The sequence below is a fragment of the Phaenicophaeus curvirostris genome, chromosome 7 (assembly GCF_032191515.1).
Source record: "Phaenicophaeus curvirostris isolate KB17595 chromosome 7, BPBGC_Pcur_1.0, whole genome shotgun sequence".
Classification (NCBI taxonomy): Eukaryota; Metazoa; Chordata; class Aves; order Cuculiformes; family Cuculidae; genus Phaenicophaeus; species Phaenicophaeus curvirostris.
In genome coordinates, this window is record NC_091398.1 from 16,311,897 (window position 1) to 16,339,278 (window position 27,382).

A 27,382-nucleotide genomic window follows, 5' to 3' on the forward strand; every position below is an offset into this window, starting at 1 on the left:
TTTCTTTCCAGTAAAGACGTGCCTTTTGGGGTGCTATTTGGGAACTAGTTTGTCCTGGGAAGCAAATATGTAGACAGAGGAGAAAAAGCCTGGATTGTATCTCCTTGCTCAAACCTTTTCTACTCTGAGTCCTATTTGAGTTGTTTCATCTTTAATCATTGGGTAGAGTCACTGTATTACTCTGTAGCTTTCTCTCCAGTAGCCAGAACTAATGGGAAATAGGAACGGAAGAAGCTGGAAGAAAATAACACTTAAGTCAATCTGGAATTCTGAGGTGAAAAGACCCCTGTCCTTTCTAAGTTAGCTGATTAAGTGTTGAGTTTTTTTCTCATGTGGTAATTAAGTAGTTTTTATTATCAAAGTTTATGAGCAAACTCAACATTTTGGAAGTAATTTGAAAAATGAGTGTTATTACTTCTCAGATAGCCTAGCCTCTATCTATGTACTCATCCAATAAAGCACAATATAGAAAATTATCCTACTAAATAGCTAGCTTGGGCTGCTTTCTACAGGGACTGACAGGCAGGGGTCAAAATTCATATTATGCTGAAGGTCTGATAATTGGAAAAAGAAAGCTACAGAACATCACTAATCTCTCTTTTCTATTGTCTTTAGAATTGTTCTTAAGAACAGGAAGAAAATATTTGAAATTTTGAATTTTTTTCAAATTCTTCAAAGATTTATGGTTTGCTTTTGATTATGTTCCTGCGAAGACCTTTATGACTTCCCTGTTGCTGTCTAGCCTGAGAATTTCTGCCATAGACTGAAAAATCTGATAAGTCCCACAAACCACCCTGGTATTTCCCAAATAAAATTCTAGTGTCTGTTTTGGCTTCTTGAAAAGTAAATCAGAAAATGTATGGGACCTATTTTGAATTGAAAATTAACTCCACAATAATGAAATTATCCTACTGATGAAAAATTATACTTTTAGCTATTTTAGCAGTCACCTGACATAATGTCTTTTCACTATTTCCATTAAGTTTTTGTGAAGTTTTACTTGTCTCTTGAGCAGCAAGAGTTCTTTCCTGCTTTGCCCTGGCTTCCTGTCCGTGGTGCTGAAGTCAAGTACTGTGTCTGTCACTTAATTCCCTGTTTCGAAAATAGAATAGTGCTTTGGTACCTCCTTTTAGATGTGGTGATAAGAGATAGGGCAAGTTTGTGCTATTTTTACATGGCAGAGTTCACATAGGCCTGATCTGCCTTGCCCAAGCTCGAAAGGGACTGGGGGCGAGTTAGGTGTGGACTAACGGGAATGCCGCCGTGCATTAGTCTGCTGCTCTTACTAGGCTCGTGTTTTTCAGGTGTTGCCTATTTCAGACTGACTAAAAGCTAATTCAAGTCAAAATGCATAAAGGGCAAGACAACAGTTATTTTTATTTGTTACAGTAGGTAAGCACTGTAGCAACATACAATTTCTGATCTTGAAGAGAGTTATGCTAAACATGCTAAACAGCATGGGAGGTAAATTGAAGCTTGTAATTTGCAGTAGTAAATTGAAAACTTGTGTCTCGGTGCTTTCTGTAAGCAATACTGTCATGTTTTAATTATTTTCAGAAGTGTTTGTTTCTATATAAAATCTATTTTCTCTGATTTCTCCAGTTCCCACTCTGTTTTGCAGGGTCAGAGGCATATGTCATGTATCTCATATGCTCCACCTTTTTTGCTATCCTTTTTTTTTTTTTTTCGTACTGACACAGGAAATTTCAATAGATGGTCAAATTGGCAGTGGGCTTTTTTCCCCACCCTGGAGCCAAGCCTTGGTGGCAAATAGAGAGAGTGCACTTGCGGTGCTTCTCTCTCAGCTGCATTTTCTTGTTTGTGCAGTGTCAGCAATGCACTGTATGCATGTGTTTCTTCCCTAATCAGGAGCCTAAGGTATTATGGATGTTGTTTAGAGGAACCCAGGTTAGTCAGATATTAATGAATAATTGGTTAAGAAACTTGTGTCTGATGATTAGACTGGTGCCTAGACAGATGTTTCTTCTTATAAGAAGCCTTCTTCAAGGTCTTAATCAAATCTGTTTGCCCAAGACTTTCTACTTCTTATGTGTAGCAGGTTCTTGCTGATTAGCTTCAGAATCCCTGGTCCCTGACAGTATCGCTATTTCCAGCCAAAAAGGCAAATCTTGATGATTAATGCTAAACTAATAAAAATTAAAGTTAGGAGCATTTTTATGTTATTTCTTGGGCTCTATTCCCAATAATGACAAGTACAGCCCACCAAATCAGAATAAAATATATCTGTTTTCAGAAGTTTTAATAGCCAGAAGACAATCCACGTAAGTCCTTCCAGGTATATGATTTACCAGACTACAAAGATTTTACTACAAAGGTTTTACTGCTGTGGCAGAAACTTTTAAGCCTAGGAATAAACCAATCTAAACTGAAAATGAGACAAATTACAATGATGACTCCTGATAATGAGCAAGAAGAAAATGTGCTCCAAGTGTTGCTGTATACTTTTTTTGAATATGAGCACTGTTTAGCTAGATATAGGAAATGGTCTTAAAAATTTAGACATTCCAAAATAGCTAATAAATAATAATAGGAACTGAAGAAAGATGTTAGAGAAGCATTTAAATACTTAATAACATAATGGGTAGTTTCTTATAAAGAGCTTACAAGTTTTATCTGGTTGAATTATTGGACATAGTTTCACAATTGAATTTAGATATAATTTTAATAATATATATAATTATTTATAATTTTGGTATATGAAAATAAGATATTTTAAATGCCTCCTAATGTAAATCTGACATTTATATTGTAAATATTTGGAGTGTGCTATTACTATTTTTATCATTAAAATGTGTTCACCTAAACCATCTAGTTTTCAAACATTACTAATTTGGAGAAGCACTTTAAGAGTACTTAAATAAACAGAAACAGAAAAAAAGATGGCGTTTGCTATAACAGAGCTTTTACAGACAAATGCATTCCTCTCTATAGCCACAGCAGGTGGGAGTTTAATTACATGCTCCAGAAGCAGTGATTAAGTACCTTCATGCAAAGGATTGCTGGCACTAGGGTTTTATACCTTGCTAAATCCCTCAACTGCCTGCATAGTGTGTGGAATTAGCTGTTTTCAAATATTTTAAATTTCATTGTTGTATTTAGTGAGTTGTTATTATAAGAACAATTAAAAAACATTGGAATGCTTTTATGGGTCAGCATTGAAAGATTTAGAGGACTTTTTTACTGAGGCACTTGGCTGTGTGCTGAGTTCTTCCATATGATCAGTTCATATGCATAACATGGTAAAACCTGAAATACTTTGGAAGTTGCTAATATATTTACTTCTACTCAGACAGAAGGAAGCAGAAAAAAAGGATGCTTATATCTTGTTACCTAACATTCACTGCCTTCCACTTGTTTGCTTATCTAGAAGAGTTTATTCTGAATTGTTTAATGTTTCTGTTTTGTAATAGGGTAGTTTGTGTCGGTGGAGATGGATCTGTCAGCGAAGTTGCTCATGGTCTACTACTTAAAGCCCAGATAGATGCTGGAAAAGACACAGACTATATACAAAAGCCCGTCAGAGCACCGATCCCTCTTGGAGTAATACCAGCAGGTGAGACTAAAAAGTACTGTTACATTTTGTAAGTCATCTATTTTAAGTCCTAGTTTTGACTAGCAAAGGCACTTTGTGGTGCTAAAGCTTCCATTACTTAAGGGAGCTATTGTCCTAAGTTAGTGATTTAGATTGATTACAAATTACTAATTTTAAATCATTATGATAATTCATACTAACAGCACAGATGAGCTCTTTGCCTAAAGGAAGAAGCTCAGAAAGAAGAAAAGTAAAATAATTTTCAGCTGATCAATGCAAAGATCACATTTTGCCCTTATTTGCTGCCAGAAATGATACCAAATGAAAACTTTATTTTCTAGAATTTCCTTAATGTAAGCCATGCTATTTTGCTTCTCTCTCCAATTTTCTTGGCAGGATTCTCAGTTGGATTCGTGCTTAGGGTCTATTTTTACATGGTGTCTAAGGGATACATTTTTTTGGATTACCTTAAAAAAAAACCCAAATATGCACACAAAATCCCTTCTCTCTCCTTTGCTTCTACAGACCTGAAAATGTTTGCATCTCTCTTGAAAAATCCTTTTGCTCCTTTTTTAGCTCGTGCCTGCATCTTGTGGTGTGGTTTAGTTTGTGTGTTTGTTTTGGGGCCTGTGTGTGTCCCTTCTCATCTCAATTTCTATATTTCTTAGTGGAGTATAACTTGGGCCAGGCAGAGAAGCTTAGCTAAAACTAGGACAGGCTTAGTTGATTCTGGACTGATACATGAATTACTTTTTACTTTAAAAGATGAGGGGTATTTTTTCATGGACACTCTGGTGTGTCCATGAAAAAGGTATTTCATACCCTCTGGTGTGGATGTTGATGTCACTACTTGATGTAATTTCTCAGAACTTTTTAACTAGTAAGGAAAAAATCCTGCAGCGAGGTGAACAACAAATCATTATTATCAGTTTTCTATTAAAAAAATGAGCATGTCTCTTGTGAACTGAGTGAGCAGGTTTTAAGTGCTCTGACCTGTTTTGCACTTCTGAAAGGAGCATTAAGACAGAGACTTGTTGCTTGTAAAAATGCAAGATTACACTAGCTTTTTTCATATTAAATACCATTGTTAATGTATTGATAAAAGATAAATAATCTCAAAGACCTGAAGCAAATGAGTTCTAGTAGAGCAGTTGAACTATCACTTGTCAATTCAGTTGCTGTGAGTATCTTGATGAATTTGAGATAGAATATCTCCAGCACTTGACTCCATACTGTTTGAGTGTGCTTGGGTCACTGTGCCTCATCATTAATGCTTACTCTCTTCAGTTTAAGAGAAATATACCATGAAAAAGGATTTGTAATCTGAAAAGAATGCTGTATGGATGTTACACAGAATACCATAGGATTTGTTATAAGAGGGTGAGAGCAGTTTATAGAATGAGAGTGAGAAACTCCCTAATAGGTTCTTAAAATTAATCTATAGCTTATTTTATTTCCATGTTACTGACATTCAAAAAAAGTAGTTAGACAACAGATAAGTATGATACTTGTGCACATGAAGAAGATGGTTCTCAGTGGTCAATTAATTTTCTTATTCCCCTGGAAATCCATTGTACTGAATTATTAGGATTTTCCAGCCAAGTAAAACTAGAAACTGCATTAGAGGATAGCATTATTTGAGTGGCTTAAAATCTGGTTTTAGCCTCTATATTAAGTAGTTAGCATTTTGAAGTTTCAGCCAGCTTGATAGGAAGAAGCTGCTCTTGAAACAGTTTACCTCCTGAAGAGAAAGGTCCAGAGGGGAGTGTATTTTGACTAAAATACTCTACTGAGCTGCCTTATTCTGGTCCAAATCAAATGGATGAGATGTGGGGAAGCCTGCAGTTGTACTGCTGGCCATTAGCAAGAGTGTTTGTTGCTATGGGAACTACTGCTAAGAAACTGTACAGAGGGGGAATGGGAGAAAGGGGAGGGGGAACTGGAAGGACATTAAAAAAAGCTATCCAGTTGTTACAGAACAAGAGACAATCTGTATCTGATGACTGGGAACCTTTTGGTCCTTAATGTTTCATTTAAATAAATTAATGATTTCCAATTAATTCAGAAAATAAAATATTACTGAGGGACTGCTAATTTCTGTGATATTTCAGGCAAAGAACCAAAATGTTGGTGCAGTTTTCATCAGAATTTTAGCTATGCTTGACTAGAAAGTCATTACATCACATTTATCTGTTTGGATGGGGGAGACATTAACAGCCTTATGAATATTCATGTTGTCTGGTTAATTAAGTTAATTGTACTGCAGAAGTGCTTGCACTTCCAAGGACAATTTTTTTTCTCTGCGATTTTTGTTTGGTACCTTCATCAGTCAAGCTTTACATGACCTGCAGATACATTGTCCTTATTGTGATGCTTTTGCACATTTAAAGGAAGGAGGTTGTAGGATGTTGTTTATAATGTCATTAAAATGGGTTAATATTTTTAAAAGAATTATATTTTTTTAATAATAAAATCTTCTTTATTTCTGTTTAAAAAATATTGGTGACAGAGATGCAGGAGTTTTATGGATGAAACCTTTTTATAGTAAATTGAGTAGTTGGAGTGAGATCTAAAAATGTGAGTGTTATTAATCTGTGAGGGGTGCAAGCCCACACACGACCATCAAAGAAGGTAATTAGCCTCTCAAGTAATACGATAGTGTTCAGGGGAACCATCTTGTTATTGGTAAATAATATGATGAATTTACATAGGGAAGGAGAAAAGATTTTGATGACCTGGAAAGATGAATAATTGTGTTAAAACCACTATTACTGAATCACTGCTTAAATCAGCAAAACTCATATTCTAATTTTTTTTTATGATAACTAGTTGTTTTGGTTCTGTTTATAAGCTTTTTTTGTGTGTGTTTATATGGCATCTAGCTTGTATGGGACCAAGTTTGAGACACATTATTCAGTCATTCCTAAGATCAAACTGTTCTTAGGCACATATTAAGGGGTTTTTAGAGAAGGTGATGGTACTTGCTACTGCAAAACAGCATGTGTTCTACATCTTCAACTTTTGGAAGGGCAAATGCATTGCTTATGTTTTTGAACATAGACAGAACTTGTTTTATTTTCCCAGGAGTTATGAAAGGGTGGGGGTTTGCCTTGTTTACTTCTACAAATGTTAATGAGCTCCACAGATTTAAGAGAAGGATGCAATTACTTGTGCCTATCCTGTTTAGTAAGAATGCAATTTAACTCTCATTAAAGTCAGTATGAAGATTGAGATTGACTTCAGCTGTGGACATTGGTGATCTTGCTGCCATCTGTATTGATAAATTACTCTTGCTTAAATGAGGAATCTGAGTTTTAAGACATGCTAAGCCTGATCTTCAGATGTATATTCTGCTTTGTGCTCTTTTATTAGCTTGATCTTCAGTGACAAAGAGAAATTCTTTTTCAGAATAACAACTTCCCTGTTGTCAGTTTACAGGAAATACACACAATTGCCATGACTTGTCATGATCTGCTCTTTGTGTGTGTGACGTCCTTTATTTTGGAGAGGTTCTCATAAAAGTTGATAAGAGTTAGAAAAAATTGATTGAAGGAAATATTTAAGTATTTTTGAGCTACTTCTTTAGCTAGTTTCACTAGTTAAGCAGAATTAGTTGAATCTAGAGGTTAAACGTTTTAAGTCATCCAAACTTGAAGTGATGTTAGCCATATACTTGTATTATTCTGTGAAGAACTGCTTTTTAGGTCAAACTTAATTATTTTTACCCTGAATTTTTCTTATAGAAGTGTACTTTGTTTACTGAATTGAAAAGCTCACTGTTTTTCATGGTAAATGGTATCTAGAGCTACAATTTTGCCTTTTTGTATGCATATCATAGAGAAAGGGAAGCTCAAATTACTTTGAGCTTGGATATAAGTTGTTGGATATAAATGATTAAAATTGTAATATTCTTAATAAACTGGACTTTCTGTTGGTGTATCTAGAGAAACTTTCTTTTGGGAGAAAAAATCCAAAACTTGCATTTAGCTTCTAAAGTTGTCAGTTTATTCTTCTTTCATAATCCCCATTTACTGGGTTTATTTAAACATTACTTTTTTAGGAAAAAGAGAAAGAAATTAATTGTATAGTTGCCTATATAATTCTGAGAGGCATGTGAATGAATTTTTATTTTTAAAAATTTTTCAAAGGATAAAACTCTACATAACCTGATTTTCCAACTCCATGCTTACACTGCCAGTTCATAGCTTTTTTTTTCTATTTACCAGCTGATTTATTACTCATTCCCTTGTTTCAAAATGAAATAATCTCTTCTACCCAGTGGCTAACAGTAGAACTCGTCCGCTGATGTCCAGGCAATGACAATGGCAAGTTCAATGGGTTCATTTTAAGGCACTAAATGCAAGTCAATAGTTTGTCAGACATACTTCAAATTCTATGTTCTCTCTGATTTTCAGTCATTAATGTGTTATCATATGTAAAGCTGATGTGCAGTAATTAATTTTATTCACTGTTGCTTCTAAGAATCTAAAACGTAGCCTGCAGGAGGCACAGCTGCTGTTTTAGACTGGATGTAGTAGAATTTTGTCTGGAAGAGGTTCAGTTTTACAGTGGCTGGGTATTATATTATTTTTCCAACTTAAAAATAGTCCCAAATGGATCTTATTAGGTAATCTGCCTTCTAGTACAGTTTCTTAATACAGCACTTGGATGCAGAAGAAGTGATTTTTAGGGAAGGAATTTTTCCAAAGCTTCGCCCTGCCCGTGGTTTTTATGGCACTTATGAATGAATTTGCAGAGGATTTTATAGACCTCTGGAAGTTTAAATGGTTTTGATTTAAACTATTCAGCATTTTTGCTGTTACCAAAACTACGTAATTTGTTGAGAGGAGTTCTATTCTATGTGTCTTATTTTCACAGTAGTTTGTGTTTGCTTTTACAGGTACTACTAATATTTTGGCCCACACTCTCTATGGTATTAAGCATGCGGTGACTGCAGCCTTACACATTGTAATGGGTAAATATTTTTACATACATTAAGATTTTAAATAATGAAGCAGCATTTAGAAGTTTGCCATAACCAGTGGTTTAATGAAGGCGTAATATTATGCTATATCACTGTAAACTATGTTGTTAGACTTTTAAATCCAAATGATTCTATCCTGATTTATAGAGTATTGGAAAGGTTATGATTCTTTGAGTATAGTTTAACAGCAAAGGTTGTGGACCTCATCTTCTGGTAGCTAAAAGCTGCCATGGACTAATGTCTGATTTTGGCATTCGTGTCCTATTATTGATGTTGTTTTAATAAAAAGTAGCCTTTCCAGAATTGAGTGTGTGAATAGTGTTACTCTGTGTGTGTTGTTATGCAGTGATTTGTTGCCTAATCACTCAACTATTTTAATTTAGTGCTGAAGACAACAGGAAAATATACAGTACTTGAGGAAGTAGTTAGAATTGGACTTTTCAGGAAAGTATTATCATATTTCTAAGAAAACTTTTTAGCTCTGTGTACATTTCTTTTAAATACTAACATTTTCCATAAGAAAGCTTTATTAGCAGAAAAAACTATTACTTGCCATTTGGTCTGCCCAATAAATAGTTCTTTTAATATGAAAAATGTAAATATGCTAAAAAGAAAACCTAGGTTAGAATCATAGAATGTGCTGAGTTGGAAGGGACCCACAAGGGTCATGGAGTCCGTCTCCTGTCCCTGCATAGGGCAACCCCAAAATTCCCACCATGTGTCTGGGGTCCTTGTCCAAATGCTTCATGAATATTGTCAGGCTTGGTGCCATGACTGCTTCCCCAGGGAGCCTGTTCCACCGCCCTCTAGGTAAAGAACCTTTTCCTAATATCCAACCTAGACCTCTCCTGGCACATCTTCCTGCCATTCCCTTGGGTTCTACTATTAGTTGCCAGAGAGGAGATCAGCACCCGCTCCTCTTCCTTTCTTTGTGAGGAAGCTGTAGACTGTGATGATTTCTCCCCTCAATCTCCTCATCTCCAGGCTTATTTTCAAGTCTTAGGAAATAGGAAATAATTAGTTAAGCAATGTTAATATACCTTTCAAGGCAATTTTTCTTTAGGATACTTCTTTTCCCTCCTCAGGCTAAAGAAGAGAATAATGAGGAAGGTCCATCTTGAGTATCTATTTTCTAAACCATGCAGTCAGCAGTGGAAGAGCCTTTGCTTTCCTAAATAGTAATGCACATGCCCTTACAGGCAAAATCTAAACCTGTCTTTTTTAATTAGGGACACACCAATGGAAACTATCCAGGTTCTCCTACAGAAGAAAAACATATACTCTATCTGGAACAGAATTATATGTCTGAATTCTACAATTGTAAACATGAATACATTTAAAACCTACATTCAAGAGCTCCTATATCTCCTCCAATACAATGTTCAGTCATTGCAAATATTCGGTGAATTGGTTGAAAATATTTGTGTAGCAGCATTAATATTTTTTTATAGTAATAGGTGACAGTTTGTATAGAATTAAGAGTCAGACCCTTTGCAGCCTGATGAAGTAGCTGAATTTCCACCATGGATTTTTAAACATTTTGAAACATCTGAACATTGTTCTCTGAAATTACTGCTTTTGTAGAGTCTAATTATATCTAGATTGATTCTGGTTTCCATCAGTAAAGCTTGACTACCTAAAGGAAGGAGAGTCTGGAGATTTTTTCTTCACAGCTAGATTCGGTAAAAAGAAATGGCAAGCTGTAATCTGTTTGAAACATAGATTTTTTTTTTTTTTTGAAATTTTTTTTGTAATTTCTGATCTTTATCTTTGAAATTTTAGGACATATTCAACCAGTAGATGTCTGTACATTCAGTACTCCAACCAAGCTTTTGCGGTTTGGGTTCTCAGCTATGTTTGGTTTTGGTGCAAGGACATTAGCTTTGGCTGAAAAACACCGTTGGATGCCGTCTGATCAGCGGAAGGATTTTGCTTTTATCAAAACACTGGCGGATCTCAAGTATGCCATAAGCTGTTATGTTTTTCTAGTATTTCTTATTTTCTTGAGGAAAAGTGCAGTAGTTGATGTGGTAAAAATATAGACAAACAGTAGTTTAGATATCTTGACTTCTTAATTGCAGACAGATTTACCTCAGATGTTAAGTATATTCCTCCTACAAGTTAAGGAGATAAATTCTGTATATTCACCATCTCCTTAAAATCACCCTAACTTGGATAAAAGTCTCTCTAAGAGTAGGAACATTGATATACATGATAATAAACTTCAGTATTTTTCTAGGCCAGAGGAATGTGAATTATCATTTCTACCTCTACAAATTCCACAGGAAGACTCTCAAGTAAATGACAGGTAAGTAAAACTCGGCCAGATAATTCCAAATGTACACAAATATCTTAAGATAAAATTGTGCAAATTCTTAATTTTATTTAAAATTGATCATCAAGTAAAATTTTTTTTTTTTTAAAATTGAGTTGGACAACTGTAAACTTCTACTGTTGTAAAGCATTCCCTGTAGACTGTAGAGGATTTGTTACAAAGAAATTTTCTACTCAGTCTTGCGTGTTTGTTTTCTTCCATTAAACCTTTCACCCATTGAGATCTTCCTTTTTTTTTTAAAGTAGATGTTGTGTAAATGTGTTAAATTGACTTTAAATTATTTTACCTACATGCCTCTACACAGAAAGAAGAAAGAGAAAATTAGAAAGAAAGGTGAGTTGTTGCTTTTATGAGTGTTTAAAAGTGAACTGTGGCTGGCTGAACTGGAGTAATATAGAATTACTCTGTTATATTTAGGTAGCAAGGATCAGTGGCACAAAACTCAGGGTCACTTCCTGAATGTGAGCATTATGGCAATCCCTTGTCTGTGTTCAATGGCACCGAGAGGCTTGGCACCTAATACGAGGTCAGTAGGGGTTTAGAGAATTAGTCATGTCTATAAATTCTGACATCTTACCTTAAGTCCTCGGCTTTTCCAAGAATACAAGCCTGTGTTTAGGTAGTCTAGACCCTCTGAAATGGGGGAGGGAACATGGACTGCAGCAGACTTGATAATCCTGGGAATTGTAATCAGTTTTTGGATCAGGCAAATAAGGTCAAGCAGTCTAACTAGAATAATGAGTGGATAATTGCTGTGATTAAATTAGTTGGCAAGTCTGACTTAAGTAGTAGTCATTGAACAGTCATCTGTCATAGGATTTGGCTGCATGTAGAAACTTCATTCTTGGATGTTATTTTTTCAAATATAAAGGTGTCCTCCATCTACTGCTTTACAGGCAGTAAAATTGAAATATGAATCTTTCTCTTGTTATGAAGAATGGAAATTCACACCTGTCTTCTGTATTTTTTTTTTTTCTTTTTTTCTTCCCAGCCCCTTCTTGAATTTAGGAAATGCAGCTTCTGTGTTTAGGTTTTGGGGAAATAAATAAGCATGTAATCTGGCTGTTGTCATTGATTCATTTTGCCTTTAGCTCACTGTAAAGAGCAGGCTTTGTGGTGATCAAAACAGTTCTTAGTTGATAAATATTTGTACTTGATGTATCCAGTTGACAGTTGAGCAGCGAGTACAAATTTCATTGTATGTGATGTACTACACGTTTCCTCAAAACAGAATGAAGAAACTGATGTATATGTACCCGTGTGCACATATATCTATTGAGAAAAACCCCAGTACTCAAGGAAGTTTATAAAATGAGTCTGATTTGTTTCATTTGGTTATCATTAGGTGAAATAGATGTCCCTTAGGTACATCAGGTGTATTTCTTCTAAATTACTGGCTGACCTGGTAGAATTTGACTTCTTCAAAACAATGTAGAAACAAATATTTTTGATTAAACACTTATTCAGAAGTTCTTTTTGCTACAAGGGTCCTGCTAAGCCTCATAAACCACAGGATAGTGCCCTGTTGATATCTCTGCTTTGGAACTTACTCTGGTCAGCATTTACTAATCAGTAGAAAAAATTCTGATGAGGAGTGAAGAAATTTTTTTTTTTTTTGCTTTGCTTTTTCTTTCCATCTGTTCTGGCACCTGTTTCTCAGTGACAGGGAATTGTATGATGACTCCAAGCAATTATTGCAGGTTTGAATGAGCCTATTTCCTGACAGTGTATTTGCTCAGTGGGTCCCCCTATCCTTTCATATAAAGACATCCTTTTATTCCTCTTTCTTTTTAAAAATAGTGGTAGGACTACAGTCAGCTAGCAGGGGAGGAAGAACAGACTCTTCAGTCAGGTGCTTTATTTCTCATAGTGAAGAGCTTAAATGAAAGGCTTATCAATGTGGAAAACCTAAATGTTACATTGATTGTTAGATACTCAAGACCCACCATGGAAGGGTCAGCTGAACTCAGCTAGGTTTCTTCACTCTGTCATGTTTTCCCCAAGAGGTTTTTGCCACGTGAAGACATTTGGAGTGGAATGAATGCTTTGACTGCTACCTGAAACTCTAGTTATAGTAGTCTGAATTTGCAGAAATGTCAAGATGTTTAGCTCTCTGTGCTATGTGAGCCATGTGGGACATTTGTTTTTCGCAGCACAGGTGTTGCGCTTTGCTGTAGATTGGATTTGCAAAAGAATTACGGAAAATTCTTAGTAATCTCTGAAGATAAAAGGCCATAGTGCTGAACAAATTGCCTAGTACCCTCCTGTGCCCTTTTATTGCAGCAAATATGATTAAGAGGCACCTTTTTGAACTTCACGATCACTTTTTTTCTAAATCAACAAAGTAATGCTATGCCAGGTGACTTATTTATATAAAAATTATCTTCCTCGATTGTGCTGTATGGTAGTCTGAAAACATTCCTGATGCAGTTATTCACTAGCCAGAGAACTATGAGTAGGGAGAGATCTGTGGTGGTAGGCTGGAAGTATTTTTTTAAATATTCTTAACATAATTTTCCAAACATACCTGCTGTATAAATAAGTGTGTATACATATGCATGTATATTCAGAAGATAGGAAATACATCATCTCTATATAAAAAATCTCGCCAGTGATTGTCATTTTTGACAGGAACTCTTGTTGAACATTGATTTGTATCTATAACTTAAATGGGATTTAGGTGTGATTGCATTGAGATTCAGGTTGTTAGTTTCTGTGACAAGGTACAGTTGCATTAAGGAATCTTTGAATTGATGCTAGCTCATTGTCTGACCCAAATATAATATCAGTGGTGACTGGACACCTAGGACCATTATGTATCTGCACTGCAAGGTCTCTTCTTGCTCAGCTTCTGGTATATGACTGTGCTATGTTGTACAAAATTCCCTTAGTGTTTATGTGCTTTGTGAAATGTGTAAGTAGAACTGTACTGAGAATTGCCGAGAGAGTTTGAATAGCAGCAAAGTTGAAGATCAGGATCTTATTAGGCCAGCATGAGTATAAATTGAGGAGGGAAGTGAACACATCTGCACTGATGATATAATGGCGGTGTGCTTGCTTGCATCATGGGAGTGGTTGATTCATAAAGCTCTGCCTTGTAGCTTTTACTGTAATCATACTTAATACTTTGCGGGAGAGAAAATTGAAAAGATACATTTATGATCCTCAATGTTTCTAAAGCATCTGTTAAGTAGAAGAGCATTTTTTAAAAAAAATTGTATGTATTATGTTCAACAAATATTGATAAGGGAGCACAATTTTATTATTAGGGTGTATGTAATTGATAAATATATCAATGTTAAGTAACCTCATTTGCATAGTTTATATTGGTCTGCCTGGGGGTGGTGGGGGTGGCAGAAAGATTTAAAAAAGCATTGAGACTATTTTATTAATTTAACCTTGCTAGATTTTATTTTATTGTTTTTTTCTAAGTCTAGAATAGCGAAGAACCTGTTAAACTTACAAATTTATGAATTTTCGTTTGGGAACTAAATTGGTCTGCTTTTCAGGTTGAATAATGGAAGCATGGCTCTTATTGTTGTACAAAGTACTTCTCGAACAGAGTTTATGAAACATCTGAAAAGATATGCCAGTGTAAAAAATCAGGTACTGTAAATTTCTTTTCAGTGATTATAAAAAGAGCAGTTAATCATGAAGGTAGACAAGCTGAAAGAGTTAATGTTAGCATCCTCATAAGGAGACTTAGCTTCCTGTCAGAATACATTAGCCCCCTTTTTCTCTGATTTTTTTTTTCTTTTTAAATCACTAGACTAATACCGATTAGCCTATTTCAGCCCATCTGTTGAGGTTTAAATTGTATTTGTGTTGTACCATAGTTTTATGGATGTAAACCCCTTTCACCACAATAAAGGGAACACATGCTGTGTTTAAATTTTGCGTAGTACAGAGATCAAGAACACAGACTTGGGGGGGGGCATCATGCAACTCTGTCAGAAACAAGTAAAGACCATAATTTCAGCAGATCACTGCATGCTGTGCTGGTAGCAGTGGATCGTGGCCATTGATTTTTAGCAGGTATGTGTTCCACCTAGTTACAAATTTTTGCAGGACTCTGTTTCAAAACTGTGGTCATGGTTCTGTCATTGAAGAGAAAAATGAAGCATCCAAACACAATGCCTTATTGCTGTCCTAAATGCTCAAGTCGCAGCGTAAGCACACTGGTGCTTATTTAAATGTCTCAGGATTATGTGAAAACACTTTTACAAGAAGGTTTAGGTTTGAATTCATCAACAGACATAGAGTTTGGCGGAGAGACAATTCCATGTGACAGCCCTAGCATTTAGGAAATAGTTTAATGCTTTCCAGTTATGCTTTTGGAGGAAGGTGTTACTTTTCTCTCTGTCTTTGTATTTAGAAATCAGACAAGGAGATGTGAACCCTCCTTTAAACTTAAGATGACCATTTACTAGAATTCTAACTAACCTTGTTTAGGGACAGGATTACTGGTAATGATAAACACAGCAAGAAAAAAATCTGCCTGGACTTTCACATGCCATTTTGGTCTGTGTAAAAGATACCACCTCAACTGTAGATTGAGCAGGTCTGATACTGGAATGCAAATGGAACACTACTGGTTTTTTCTGAGGCACTGTTTTGGATAAAAATAACATGTTAATCTATAAATGCTAGCTGAAATATATAATGCCTCGTGTGGTCAAAGCTTGAGTTAAGTATTCCCTTAAGACAAAAGACTTAAGGCAAAACAAAAAGCAAGCTTTTTAATTTCAATTAATCCCGTTTGTTGCTAAGCTACCACCTATATCTTTCATCTTAATCTGATATGTATCTATGTTTGGTTTAGTTCAATTTTCCCTTTGTTGAGACCTACACAGTTCAAGAAGTAAAAGTACAACCAAGGCTTAAAAGTGGGCTTGATGCCAAAGAAAATACATATTTGAATGCTGCTTCTGCAGAAGGAGATTACCCTTGGAATATAGATGGAGACTTAATGAAAGAAGCATCAGAAGTTCATGTTCGGTAAGGCTAAGTGTTAGATTTATGGACTGTATAGCCGTAACAGATTAGTAATGCAACCTTAAATGTATTACATCTGAATATAATACAGATGGCACCAAACCCAGGTATTGTACTCGTAGGCGCTGCACAATGGCCTCTTTGCCCTTGTTTGGGCCTCTGCCCTGTCGCCTTGTGCCCATCTTTGGAAAGGTTTGTTACGACCCACGTAGCCTTTCTTCTCCAGTGCTTCATCAGCTTCCAGTGCTGCTGCTTCTCTTCTTTCTGCCTGTTACTTGACCCTTCTGTTTCTTAGAGGAAAACAGAAGTATATCAAGGTATGTGACTCCTGGGAGGAGCTCCTTTTGGGATAAGGATTCCTGCTTGGAAAGCTCTGTGTGTAAGATTAATAGAAATATCTTGTTCAATTGTGGGAAACTCAGTGCTGCTTGAAAATAGTCTCTATAACTAGGATCTAAGAAAGAGAGTATGAATAAAGAGGGAAATAGGAAGATTCTCAATGGAATTAAATGGGTGGAGGCTCATTCTTCTGCCACAACACACAGGATTAGTTGAAGACAGAGAGCTCAGAGTAACAGCCTGGTAGGTAAAATAGAAGGCAAGTCATATTACAGGATATATCATATATACTTCTGAAGATGACCTTATGGAGATTGTCAAGATGTAATTCACCTGATTTTATTCTATGTAGCAGTTCATACATATTTGTTCTCTGTCCCTCTGCCTCAAAGCCCCAAGAGGCACACCCATTGTAAGAGTTAAGGAAATTGATAAAGTTTGATTTCCTCACTTCACAGGGTGCATCCTCAGCTTATTAATCTCTATGGAGTGAACACCGACCACCTGGAGAGTTCCCAAGCAACATGCAGTTGCATATAGAAGGGACACACTGCAAGTTCTGTATTAAAGAATCCTTTTCTCACCTCTATTCACAGCTTTGCAAATTCCCTGTCTTTCAACTTAATTTAGTTGTTGTAGCAGGAGCTTAACTGGGATGCTTGTAATACTTCTGGTTTTAAATTTTTATTAAGTTATATATTTGTATCAGATTGTATTTAACTGTAAAGTAAATGTGAGGCTTTACAAGAAAAAATGAAAACTGATTATATTGATCTTTTATAAATTTGGAGTTTGAGATATGTCCATCAGAAAGAAGAAAATCTTTCTTTAAAATTGTTATAGCTTTTGTAATAAATGTTGTATGAGGTACTTTTAAGTCTGCTGCTGCTATCCGTGTTGTTGGGTAATCCAGCTCAAACAGAGCTGGTGAGTGGAGATATGGTACCACCTCATGCTGAAAGATAGTGGCAAATATTTTTATTTTTTTTAAATCAAGTACTTCAATTTGTAGTTATAATTTTGATGTTGATTTAATGTATTTGCTTCTGAATAATTTCTAGTGAAACAATAATACAAAAGAATATGCTGATGTCTTATATGTCTTTTCTTCATTCAAATGTATTTTAAAGACTACTCTTTGTACAAAATAAATAGTTACCTATGCTAGAACTGAACTGATATCCAGCACAGTTTTTGTTGTTGCTGAGAGCAGTTATGATAAATAACATGGAGTCAACTTAAATTTTTATAACTTCCCTATAGGACATAATTTTGCAAATCTACAATACAGTTATTTGAGATGACAGCAAATTAGTACTATGTTCTTTCTGGGAACGGGCTTTCTCTGAGGTGATGAAAAGTAGCAGACCGACAAGTTTGTCTGATGGCAGGACCACGGGGGTAATGAACAGTTTCTTGGTCACTTGTCTATGAATCGTTCCAAGGGCAGCTGGCAAACAGTGGTATAAAGCTGCGTTGTGTTGTGGGTAGAATGAGCTGCTTTACATTTGTTCTTCAGTAAGCAGTCAAGTATAATGTGAAAGACTGTGCTTTAACATTTTGTTAAATCAAGGGCCTAAGCTTTTGCACGAGATCTATAGCTGCAATTTTATTTGATTTTAAATACTATTTGTGAAAAATTCTTACCTGTGATAAATATACAAGGCAAAGAAATACTGCACCTGAATTACTGTAGATGATTATTTGTCTCCTAAGAACAAGCTATTATTTGTTGGAAATCTTATGCAGCTTCTGTAGGCAAACTTGGCCAGTCGTAAAGGCCAAATTCATAGACCATCGAATGCCTCCTTTGTAGGCAATTAATCATTACAGGAATCTTATGGCTGCTCTTTGCACTGGAGTTAATGCCTGCATACAGTTAAGAGTCACAGCGTCCTTTGGGCTTGATGGGGCTGCAGCAGGGCACTAGCCCAACTCTGCTGTTCAGAGCAGGCACAGAACTGGTTGCTCAGGCTTCATCCAGTCTGGCCCTGAAACCTCTAAGGCTGGAGAAGACACCACCCTTCTCCACCCCTATTCTGATGTCTGGCTGTCCTCATGAGGAAAATGGTTTTCCTTATGTTTGGTTGGAACCTCTCAGTTCAGCTTATACTCATCATCTGGGTTGCAGGGAGTAGTCTCCAGTTAAACTAATCTAACTGATATATCACATCAAATATTTTTAACGTGTTAAGATAATTCAAACTAAGCTTCCTGAAGTTGTCTAGGAGATACCAGCTACATTTAGGAGATTTAAATGTTTACATATATGATTACATAGCTGAAAACTAACAAAATAATTGAACTTGCAGAAGAACCAGCATTCAGGTGCTTAACTTGTTTGGGTTCTTTTTAAAGAAATTAAAAACTGAAATTGAGTGATACTTTGTAACCTTGCCACCATCAGGACACCAGGTTTTTGTCAACCTGGTTTATAAAAGCTAATTGAATTTTGCTTCATGTCCTAAAAACAGGCAGCAGACATTTACGTGTTGGTAATAAGATCTCAATAGGTAGTACAGAATTTTCAAGGCAACATTATCACAAATACTGACTTATATAAACTATTTCAAAGATAAATAAAATGCTTTGTTTTCAATTATTTTTTTTTGCATTGTTTATACAAAAAAAATGCACTAATGCTTCTTCTAATATTTGGGAAAGACTTTTTACAATATTCTGTCATATCAAACTAACTTCTGTTCAAAGATATTTTGGTTGAAGTGTGAAAATGCACTAAAGCCATTTGGAAGATAAACACTTTGTGTATATTTTCATAGACTTGCAAGAAAAAAAAATTCATTCTTCACATACTTTATTTTGATTTTTTTTTAAAAATATATGCACATTCATTTGTCCTTACACTTCAGAAGATTTTAGAGAGAAAATTTACTTTAGAACAATCCACATCTTTGGCATCAAATGAAGTGAAATTACAAAATGGTCCCCAATACTTTTAGAATCTGTGGATAAGGTGGCTTTTATGGCACCAAACACTGTTATTGAAGGCACTCGACCACTTTTGAGTCTCAAGTCAATTTTTGTATGATGGTGCAGCTTCAAAGTATGTATTGGTTACATTCATTTCTCCTTGCAGTTCAGAAAGATGTCACAGGCGGGGCAAGGAAGGCCATATTGCAATACATTCAGCTCTTGAAGAAGCTGTACATTTGCCAGTTGTACTGGGGAGCAAAGTAACTTTTTTTCCCCCTGGATTTTACTACTTCACCAAAGCTAGGTGGCAGTGCAAACTTATCTAGCTGAAGAAACTTCCTGTAGTAGCAGAGCAGTGGTTTGAACCATGCTTCTATTTGGTGATTTACCTTTCTGCTAAATGGGTCCTGAGGATGCTTGTCTGCATAGCGTTTTATCTGAAAGCTTCACAAGAACCCACAGTAGCTCTCCCAATGATTTCCTTATTAAGTACTTTCAGGTAAACCATGACACATCTAAAGATGGAATTTGGCCCAGTAAGGTTGGCAGTTGGAGTCTTTTGAGTATGCATTTCTCTTGTTTCATTTTCACGTGAAGTCTTTAAAGGTTTTTTTTCAGGTCCTGGAAGAATGGCAGTACTAAACACTACTATGCTAAGTACTATAGAAAAATCTTCAAATAAATAAAAATAAATACTTGCTTTAAAAAACCCCACATAGAAACATTTCATTGGAGAAGCTCAAAACATCATGGCAGCAATATCTGAGGAAAGGATGAAACTACTTCTGTTGTGCTTGCAAGTACCATGTTAAAGATGGCTACAAATTATGGTCTCCAATACATTACTCTTTCTATACCTGAGAAAGGATTCTGTGCTGCATTTCCAGGCTACCCCACAGAACTCCCTGCTCTGAATCCACCTTTGACCTTCCTGGCTCTGGCTTGCCTGGGTGTCTAAGTCTCTGCAGTGTTGTGGCTGTGCCAGGGAAGCCAAAGCTTATGAGGTTACCTACAGAAGCCCAAGAGAGCTTCTAATAGCCGTTTTCTACATCCCTGCACTCTGCTTATGGTCCTTCCATTGGTGCAAGCTAAGTTACCCTTGTAAAACTGCCAAAGCAAGATGAGAGAGAATTTCTTCTTGAATGTCTAATCAAGATGATTGAAACTTGAAAATTAATAGAATAACTTGTGCTAATGAGTTTGAGATCTTATTTTTCAGGACTGGCCAAACCTTATAACTTTCTAGAAATTCTTTCCGGTAAGTAATTCTTCTTCTCTTTATCTTTAGTGTTCTTCCCTCTGTTTTAAAACAGATATATACGGCATTTCAAATATTATTGTGAGACATCAAAAAAACTATTTTACCATTTTCATTTCAGAAAAACAACAGTACTCCAAGGTGTAGTCCTCCAAACAGTTCAAGGAAATAAAGTGTATTTTGTAAGAAAGAATGAGCTTAAGACTTGTTTTCTTGTCACCGCTGTTTCTCCTGTGAATTAACCTGCATCTTAAATTCTTCCATTTAAAAATCAGACATTTATTTGCAATCTTAGTCATCTTTGTTCACAATTGTAAAACTCCAGCTCTCTCTTCTGTTCTTGTCTTGAGCGACTGGTTTGTGTGGTCTTTTGAAAAAGCCAATCTGAAATACATAATAATAATAATGCATAATTTTGTAATCTGTTGTTAGCAAATATTTGTTATCAAATCTAAACCATAAAAGAAAGACAAAAATAAAATGCATATATAGGGTATTTATGAATGATGGTATTTGCCATTGCTTTGTCATACCAATCAAGTGTTACTCATCAGTCAAAAAGCATGTCTGCATTTTCTTTTACTTTTTGGGAAGCTGATATGCTCCTGAAGGGACTACGGACATGTGGGCTTGTGAACAATAACAGTTCGCATAATTCAGTATTTTTTAAGAGTGAAATCATAATTAACAGGAAAATTTTAAATTATTTAATTTCTACACCTCCCTTCCCTGGGAAAAACAATGGATGGAGAAAGTCTGAGTGTAGCGAAAGAAGTTAATCTCTTGCTTGTCAAAGAATCTGCTTCATAATTTCTCTTACTTATGCACAGGATTTTTCTTAGCATTTATGTTGCAGTTTAATATTTGAAACATTTTATTCTGGCATGAAACCTTGTTGTAGACTATTAGTCATCATGCATCAAGTGACATTAAATGTGGAGGACCATCCAACAAAAAGGCTCTATTTGATATCACTAAGTTATATAAGTAATCTCAAACGTAAGATGCCATCTAAAATATGAGAAGGGTGTTAGTGGTGTTGAGTAACAAAAGATGTAAAAAACGTATAAGATAAAGCAAGGGAAAATGGAGAATTATTTTGAAAAAACACAAGTTACAGGAGGAATTATGTTTCTTATAAAGGGCATAAAATAATAAAATAAAAAAAAAGAAAACACCCCAAAGATCCATCAACAGCGTGAATTCCTGACTTGAGAACAATTATAAAATACTGAAAATTTACCTTCCATAATATCAGTGAAAGAAGCAAAAACAAGGTAACACCAACTATTAAGCCTATTCCAATAATTAGCACAGTAACACGGTATTTTGGCTTCTGGTGATGCAGTCCTTCCAAATAGACCTGGAAAACAGAAAATAAGTTTAGGGATAACCATTTTTTTCCACCCCCAAAATATACAAAAACAAACCAGGAAAATTAAATTACATTCTTAAGTAATTAACACTATATAAGTCACTCGTGTCTACAACTCTACAGAATTCTGCAATTTGAATTACTTTAGCAAGTTTATCACAAAATCATTAAGAGAATTCTTACATATGCAACTTGCTTGTCCTTGTGTAGCTCAATAACTTTTGCATTTTTTTCTGGTGAGGCTGTTGCTCTTACTTCAAAATTCAGTGCTGATGCATCATCCTGATTAAGATAAAAAAAAATCCTATCTTTTAAAAAAATAACTTCAACACATTAATTTCTGCTCAGCAAAAATGGTAACACAGCTGCTCGCAGAAACAGAATCTCATGCAAACATACAATGGTGCCCTTTTCTGATCACAAAACAAATTAGTACCAGAAGCTGGAATGAAGCCCAGCTGGATTTTACTTAAGTCCACATTCATGCTGCTTTTCTTAGAAAAGTACAATTATGAGTTGAAATTAAATCCCAATCCTACATAATGCAGCCAAAATAGACAAAGTAATACATACTATAAAAGAAAGTGATAATCTAAAATACGTATTTTTCAGTGGTTTTAATTTTTCATATATCACCTTGAAATTTAGCATTGAAAACACAAAATAGGTTAACACCTAAAATGTTTGGACTTGGTCATAATGTTTGCAAAAATATTAAACCCTAGAATTTATATGAAGAGGATACTGCAAATATGCTGTGAAATATTTGAATATGAAAATTCCTGTCTTACCATTTCTAAAAGTGAAGGAGTAGCCTCCAGCTGCAACTGGACTGTTGCTTCTTTTCCACTTTCCATGTTTCCAAGGTTGCAATATATTTGTAAGCAAAAGTTGTCAGTTTTCATACAGTACTGCACGAGGGAGGGAAAGATTAAAACTTAAGTCTATTAACATTATCATATCAGTATTAAAGGCATTCAGGAATAGAGTAAAACAAAAAGATCCATGTTTGTTCTTGAAAAGTTAGGGTGTAACTCAAGGTTGTAATCCAGCACTACCCAGCCATAGGTGCTAAAGGAACAGTACAGGGACCAACCTAATTGTTACAGATAATTTTGCTTAAAAAATAATATTTTTTTTTAAATGAAAAATACTATTGTCATAATTTGGTTAGATGTTTGAGGTTTTACACTGTTACTTCAGAGTTAGCTTTTATCAAGAATGATAAATGGCAATGCCTATATGATATCCAGTATAAACAGTATAATTGATTGATCCTTACACTTGTACACTGACAACAGGCACCATTTCCCTCATCTTTGTAGAAGACAAAACCACAAGCTTATATTCTTTGTCCAAGACTGCACTGCCTAAGTTCTGATTTGATATTCTAGTACAGGCTGTCTCTCAACAATTGGCTGATGTTCCTTCTAACACACTTATTTAAAGTCCTACATTAACATATTTAAAAATGTCCAACTTCCTCAAGATGAAAGTTTTAAACAAAATTGTACTCTATCAAACGCAAGTTACAGGACACAGATTTCTGTGATAACGTGCCCTCGAAAATATAACACTTGAGTAACAATTCTAGTTAGGACTACTGTCATGGATTAACCCCAGCCGGCCACTAAGCCCCATGCTGCTGCTTGCTCACCACCCCCCATCCCTGCAGCAGGATGAGGGAGAGAATGGGAAGGGTAAAAACAAACAAACACATGGGTTGAGATAAGAACAGTTCAATAACTGAAATAAAATAAAACAATAATAAATTCTAACGAAAAAGAAAATAAGAGAAACAAAAGCCAAGAAAGACAAGTAATACAAATAGAAACCAATTGCTCACCATCAACTGACTGAAGCCCAGCAATTCCCTGAGCAGTGCCCCTGCCCCCTATGCCCCTCAGTTTTATTGCTGCTCATGACATCCTATGGTAAAGAATATCCCTTTGGTCAGCTGGACAGCTGCCCCCAGCTGACCCCTCCCAGGGCCTATTCCTTTTTCACCCTCTAGGCCCACTGTCACTTGTGCTAGCAATAAACTGAGGAAGGCCATAGCGCTGGGCAAGGGGCACTGCTCAGCAAAAGCAGAAACATCCCTGTATTTGTCAATACTGTTTGCCGCACAAATCCAAAACACAGTTCCATACCAGCTACTATGAAGAAAATATACTCTCACCCAGCGAAAACCAGAAGAATACACAATCAATTATCTGGTCTCCAGCAGAGTCCATAAGCAGGTACAGTGATGAGCTTGAGCAGGCCAGACATGTATGACATCCTACCAACCTCCCGCAAATGCTTAATAAGAAATTCCTAACTAAATTCTTAATGAGAAATTCCTGAACCAAAAATGATTTCCATATTTTTTTAAATTCTTAATGGATTTCAGACCCATTAACTTGTACAGTCTCCCGTAGAATCGATGCATTTTTAGCACTGATATCACCCTTTGGTAAGATGTTCCACTACGAGTACTACTTCTGTTTCTTTTAACTGCTTCCTATTAGTTAATTTGATGACACTTTTTTGATGTGGAAAGGGCAATGAATATTTGATCTGCATACTTTGTGTAATTAAAATGTTGTTCCCACATGCATAATTTTTCATTTGCTACTGAATTTTATCTGCCATTCTGTTTGCCCACTCATTCAGTTACATAACTTTTCAGCAGCAATTTGTAGCTGACTGCCAGCCAGGCTGACTTCAGCAACGTTTCATCAATCAACTTCCTCATCTCAGTTCTCACCTCTTTCACTAAAGTCACTTATGACTGCATTGAACTTATCACAGGTCCCACCTCAAATACTTGGAAGACTGCACTGGTGACCTCGTTATATAAGATAAACTGTTGCCTTAAGGCTCATGCATATAGTCATTTATTTCCTGCTGATGCTAAAAGACAGACCTTACCATTTGTCTCTTAGCAGGCTTTGAAAAGAATGTGACAACATCCTTGATTATGTTTTCATTTTTTTCTGCTGCACTACAGTTTCTGGGATATTTTTTATAGAAGCACTCTCCAACTGTTGTCTGGAAATAAAAATAACATCACTGTTAGAAATTAAACATCAGATCATAATCAGAATACAGATTTCTGAAAGGCAAGAAGCTCAAAAGGAATGTACCTTTTACTTTCAGAATTCTAAAACAGATTGGGCTGAAGATTATCCTATTCTTGTTCACCCTGCTTCACCACAGATAACAAATCAAATATATACTTAGTACCTGCTTCTGCTCTGTTCTGCTTCTCTTTTTCATAGAATTCACATAGCTAATAAAATTATATTCAGTAATCTGTGCTTACCTTAATATCCAATGTGTTGAATAATTTGAAGTTATTGGGTGGAAAAGCATTTGGTATCATTATCTCCAAGTTTGTATTTGGAGCCATGCTTGGTCCTGCACTGATAACCTTGGGGGAAGAAAGTTATCTTTAAAGCTTTGCTCATGGTAGCTATTCAAGTAATGAATATATATATAAAAAAATTATAAATACATAAAACTTCACAGAATAGGGTAGCACGTGCATTGTTAGACTGTCATGAAAATGGATTCTGCTAGGAACTGACATTTTGTTTAATTCATTCTGTAGGCTTACTGAACCCTTCACTTTTCTGAACTCACTGAGTAAGTAGTGCTAATCTGTGATGACTACCTTGAGATCATACAGACTGCCTTCCGGGAGAATATGCAGAAGGAAATGGGAAAGATTAATGTCTAACTCCTGCTTTTAATCCACTGGAGACAAATCTGATACCTATAGATCCTCTTATAAGGAACTCCTAGTTCCTTTTGCTTACCGTAAGATAATTCCTTTTAAAGCGTTTCTTAATGGAAGCGGTGGCAAGTCAGAACTGCTCTACCGCTTTCAGTCCTGCTTATACCAAGTATTTTTAATCTGAACATTCAGTGTTAAATTGTCCAAGACAAAAACTGTTCAAAGAGGAATTCAACAGCCACTTCCCACCACTAACGCACAGACGTTGCTCACCATGCCCTTGTACTCTCAAAAAATTCCCTTATTGACTAAAAAGTTCCTTTATTGACTATACAGACTATCATTAGATACATTGGAAATCTAAGCATTAACCTTCAAAACAAGGATAATAGTTTGCGAAGAAAAACTTACATGGAAAGTGAAGTTGATATTCTCCTTCATACATGTGGCTAATGAATCTTTCTCATTTGTTCCATAAACAAATGAAGCTGGTGATACAAATCTACAACGGTTTAGAAGTTGTTAATTAATAGGATTACTGTATATCATTAACTTTCAGCTCCATGCTATCTCCATTAAGACTGGTTCTAAGAAAATATCCGAGTTCACATTTAAGTAAATCTAGGAACACTGAGTAGAAGTCTTCTACTTTTGTACTCTTTCCTCAGAGGCAGATGAAAAAAGACAAAAAGGCAGATGAATCATAAAAAATCATAAATCCTCACCCTAAACTATGCTCCATGAATGCCCCACAACAAGCCTAGAACATGGTCCCTGTTAAGCAAAGAATCTGAGGATCTGCTGTGCTGTTATTAAATACTTCTTTCCATAAAAACTATTCCAGTTCGTAAAATAATATTTGCCAGTTAAGGGACAAGTTTGAAGCACCATAGATATCACTGGTCTCATCTGACAATAGTGGAAATAAACTCTTAGAATTGTACAGGTCAGACACCAGGACAGCTGTGCCATCTCATACCTGGGTTTTAAGCTTCTGCTTAAAAGGTTTGGGAATTACAAAACAACAGTTCTATGGATGTGCAGGTAAAACAACTATAGTTGACTTACCCATGAGCATTTAACTCAACCTCATATTTTAGAGGCACAGATAAAGTCAGGGTGTTATCCAGCAACATGTTCCCATCTTCATTTTTACTATAAAGACATGAGAGAAAAATGAGTATCAAATGTATGATCATATGTTAAGCATTATTTCTATAAACAAATATTAAATAGACCGTTCAGCTTATCAAAACAAAAATATACTTTTTCTAATAACATGTCAGGCAGCTAAAAAAAAAAACCAACAAAACATTTTATACAGGCAGAAACTTGTTCATTATTTAAATATCTATTATCTGGGGTTTTTTTTGTAATTTCCCTTTCTCTACATATTTGCAACTAATGTGTTTTCTTGCAATTATGCTTTGCTAAGTCTTTCCAGTGTCCCCTATTCTGTTTTCCCAGGCTAGTAATATTTTTCATTGAGCAATTTTTATTAAGACTTTACCATGTAGCATTAATGATGATGCTGAGGTCATCTTCTGCTCTGGTAAACGAGCTTGCATCCAAGAGGAAACTAAAATCCAGCTGCAGAAAAAATACAATTTTTTTTTATATCAAATGATATAAAGAAAAAATTCAATTTTTTTTTATATCAAATGATATAAAGAAAAAATTCAATTTTTTTTATATCAAATGATATAAAGAAAAAATTCAATTTTTTTTTATATCAAATGATAATACATCTTAAACACAGTTTAAATAAAATCCTTTTATTAAACAGATTTAGAATTTCAAGCACAATCAGTTGATGCATAATACAAACAATGTTGTCCCTTAATGAATTATTCCAGAGAGTGTTTAAACAACGAATTTTAAAAGTAGC

At 35.4% G+C, this 27,382-nt stretch overlaps 2 protein-coding genes across 2 annotated transcripts in view; one reads left to right on the forward strand and one right to left on the reverse strand.

Annotated features, from left to right (window-relative positions):
• Positions 1–17,441, forward strand: part of CERKL (CERK like autophagy regulator) — a 55,129-nt gene extending 37,688 nt beyond the window's left edge. The window contains exons 5-13 of the mRNA XM_069861005.1: positions 3,432–3,574; positions 8,454–8,528; positions 10,320–10,497; positions 10,777–10,845; positions 11,177–11,205; positions 11,290–11,398; positions 14,382–14,478; positions 15,695–15,870; positions 16,665–17,441. Coding sequence (XP_069717106.1) covers positions 3,432–3,574; positions 8,454–8,528; positions 10,320–10,497; positions 10,777–10,845; positions 11,177–11,205; positions 11,290–11,398; positions 14,382–14,478; positions 15,695–15,870; positions 16,665–16,746 — 958 coding nt within the window. The 3' untranslated portion in view covers positions 16,747–17,441. The remainder of the gene's footprint in view (positions 1–3,431; positions 3,575–8,453; positions 8,529–10,319; positions 10,498–10,776; positions 10,846–11,176; positions 11,206–11,289; positions 11,399–14,381; positions 14,479–15,694; positions 15,871–16,664) is intronic.
• A 1,563-nt stretch (positions 17,442–19,004) lies between these two features.
• ITGA4 (integrin subunit alpha 4) overlaps positions 19,005–27,382 on the reverse strand; it is a 40,609-nt gene continuing 32,231 nt past the window's right edge. The window contains exons 23-31 of the mRNA XM_069860781.1: positions 27,005–27,084; positions 26,563–26,649; positions 25,906–25,996; positions 25,081–25,188; positions 24,687–24,806; positions 22,565–22,684; positions 21,957–22,055; positions 21,642–21,761; positions 19,005–20,782 (exon numbers count right to left, since the gene is read on the reverse strand). Coding sequence (XP_069716882.1) covers positions 20,690–20,782; positions 21,642–21,761; positions 21,957–22,055; positions 22,565–22,684; positions 24,687–24,806; positions 25,081–25,188; positions 25,906–25,996; positions 26,563–26,649; positions 27,005–27,084 — 918 coding nt within the window. The 3' untranslated portion in view covers positions 19,005–20,689. The remainder of the gene's footprint in view (positions 20,783–21,641; positions 21,762–21,956; positions 22,056–22,564; positions 22,685–24,686; positions 24,807–25,080; positions 25,189–25,905; positions 25,997–26,562; positions 26,650–27,004; positions 27,085–27,382) is intronic.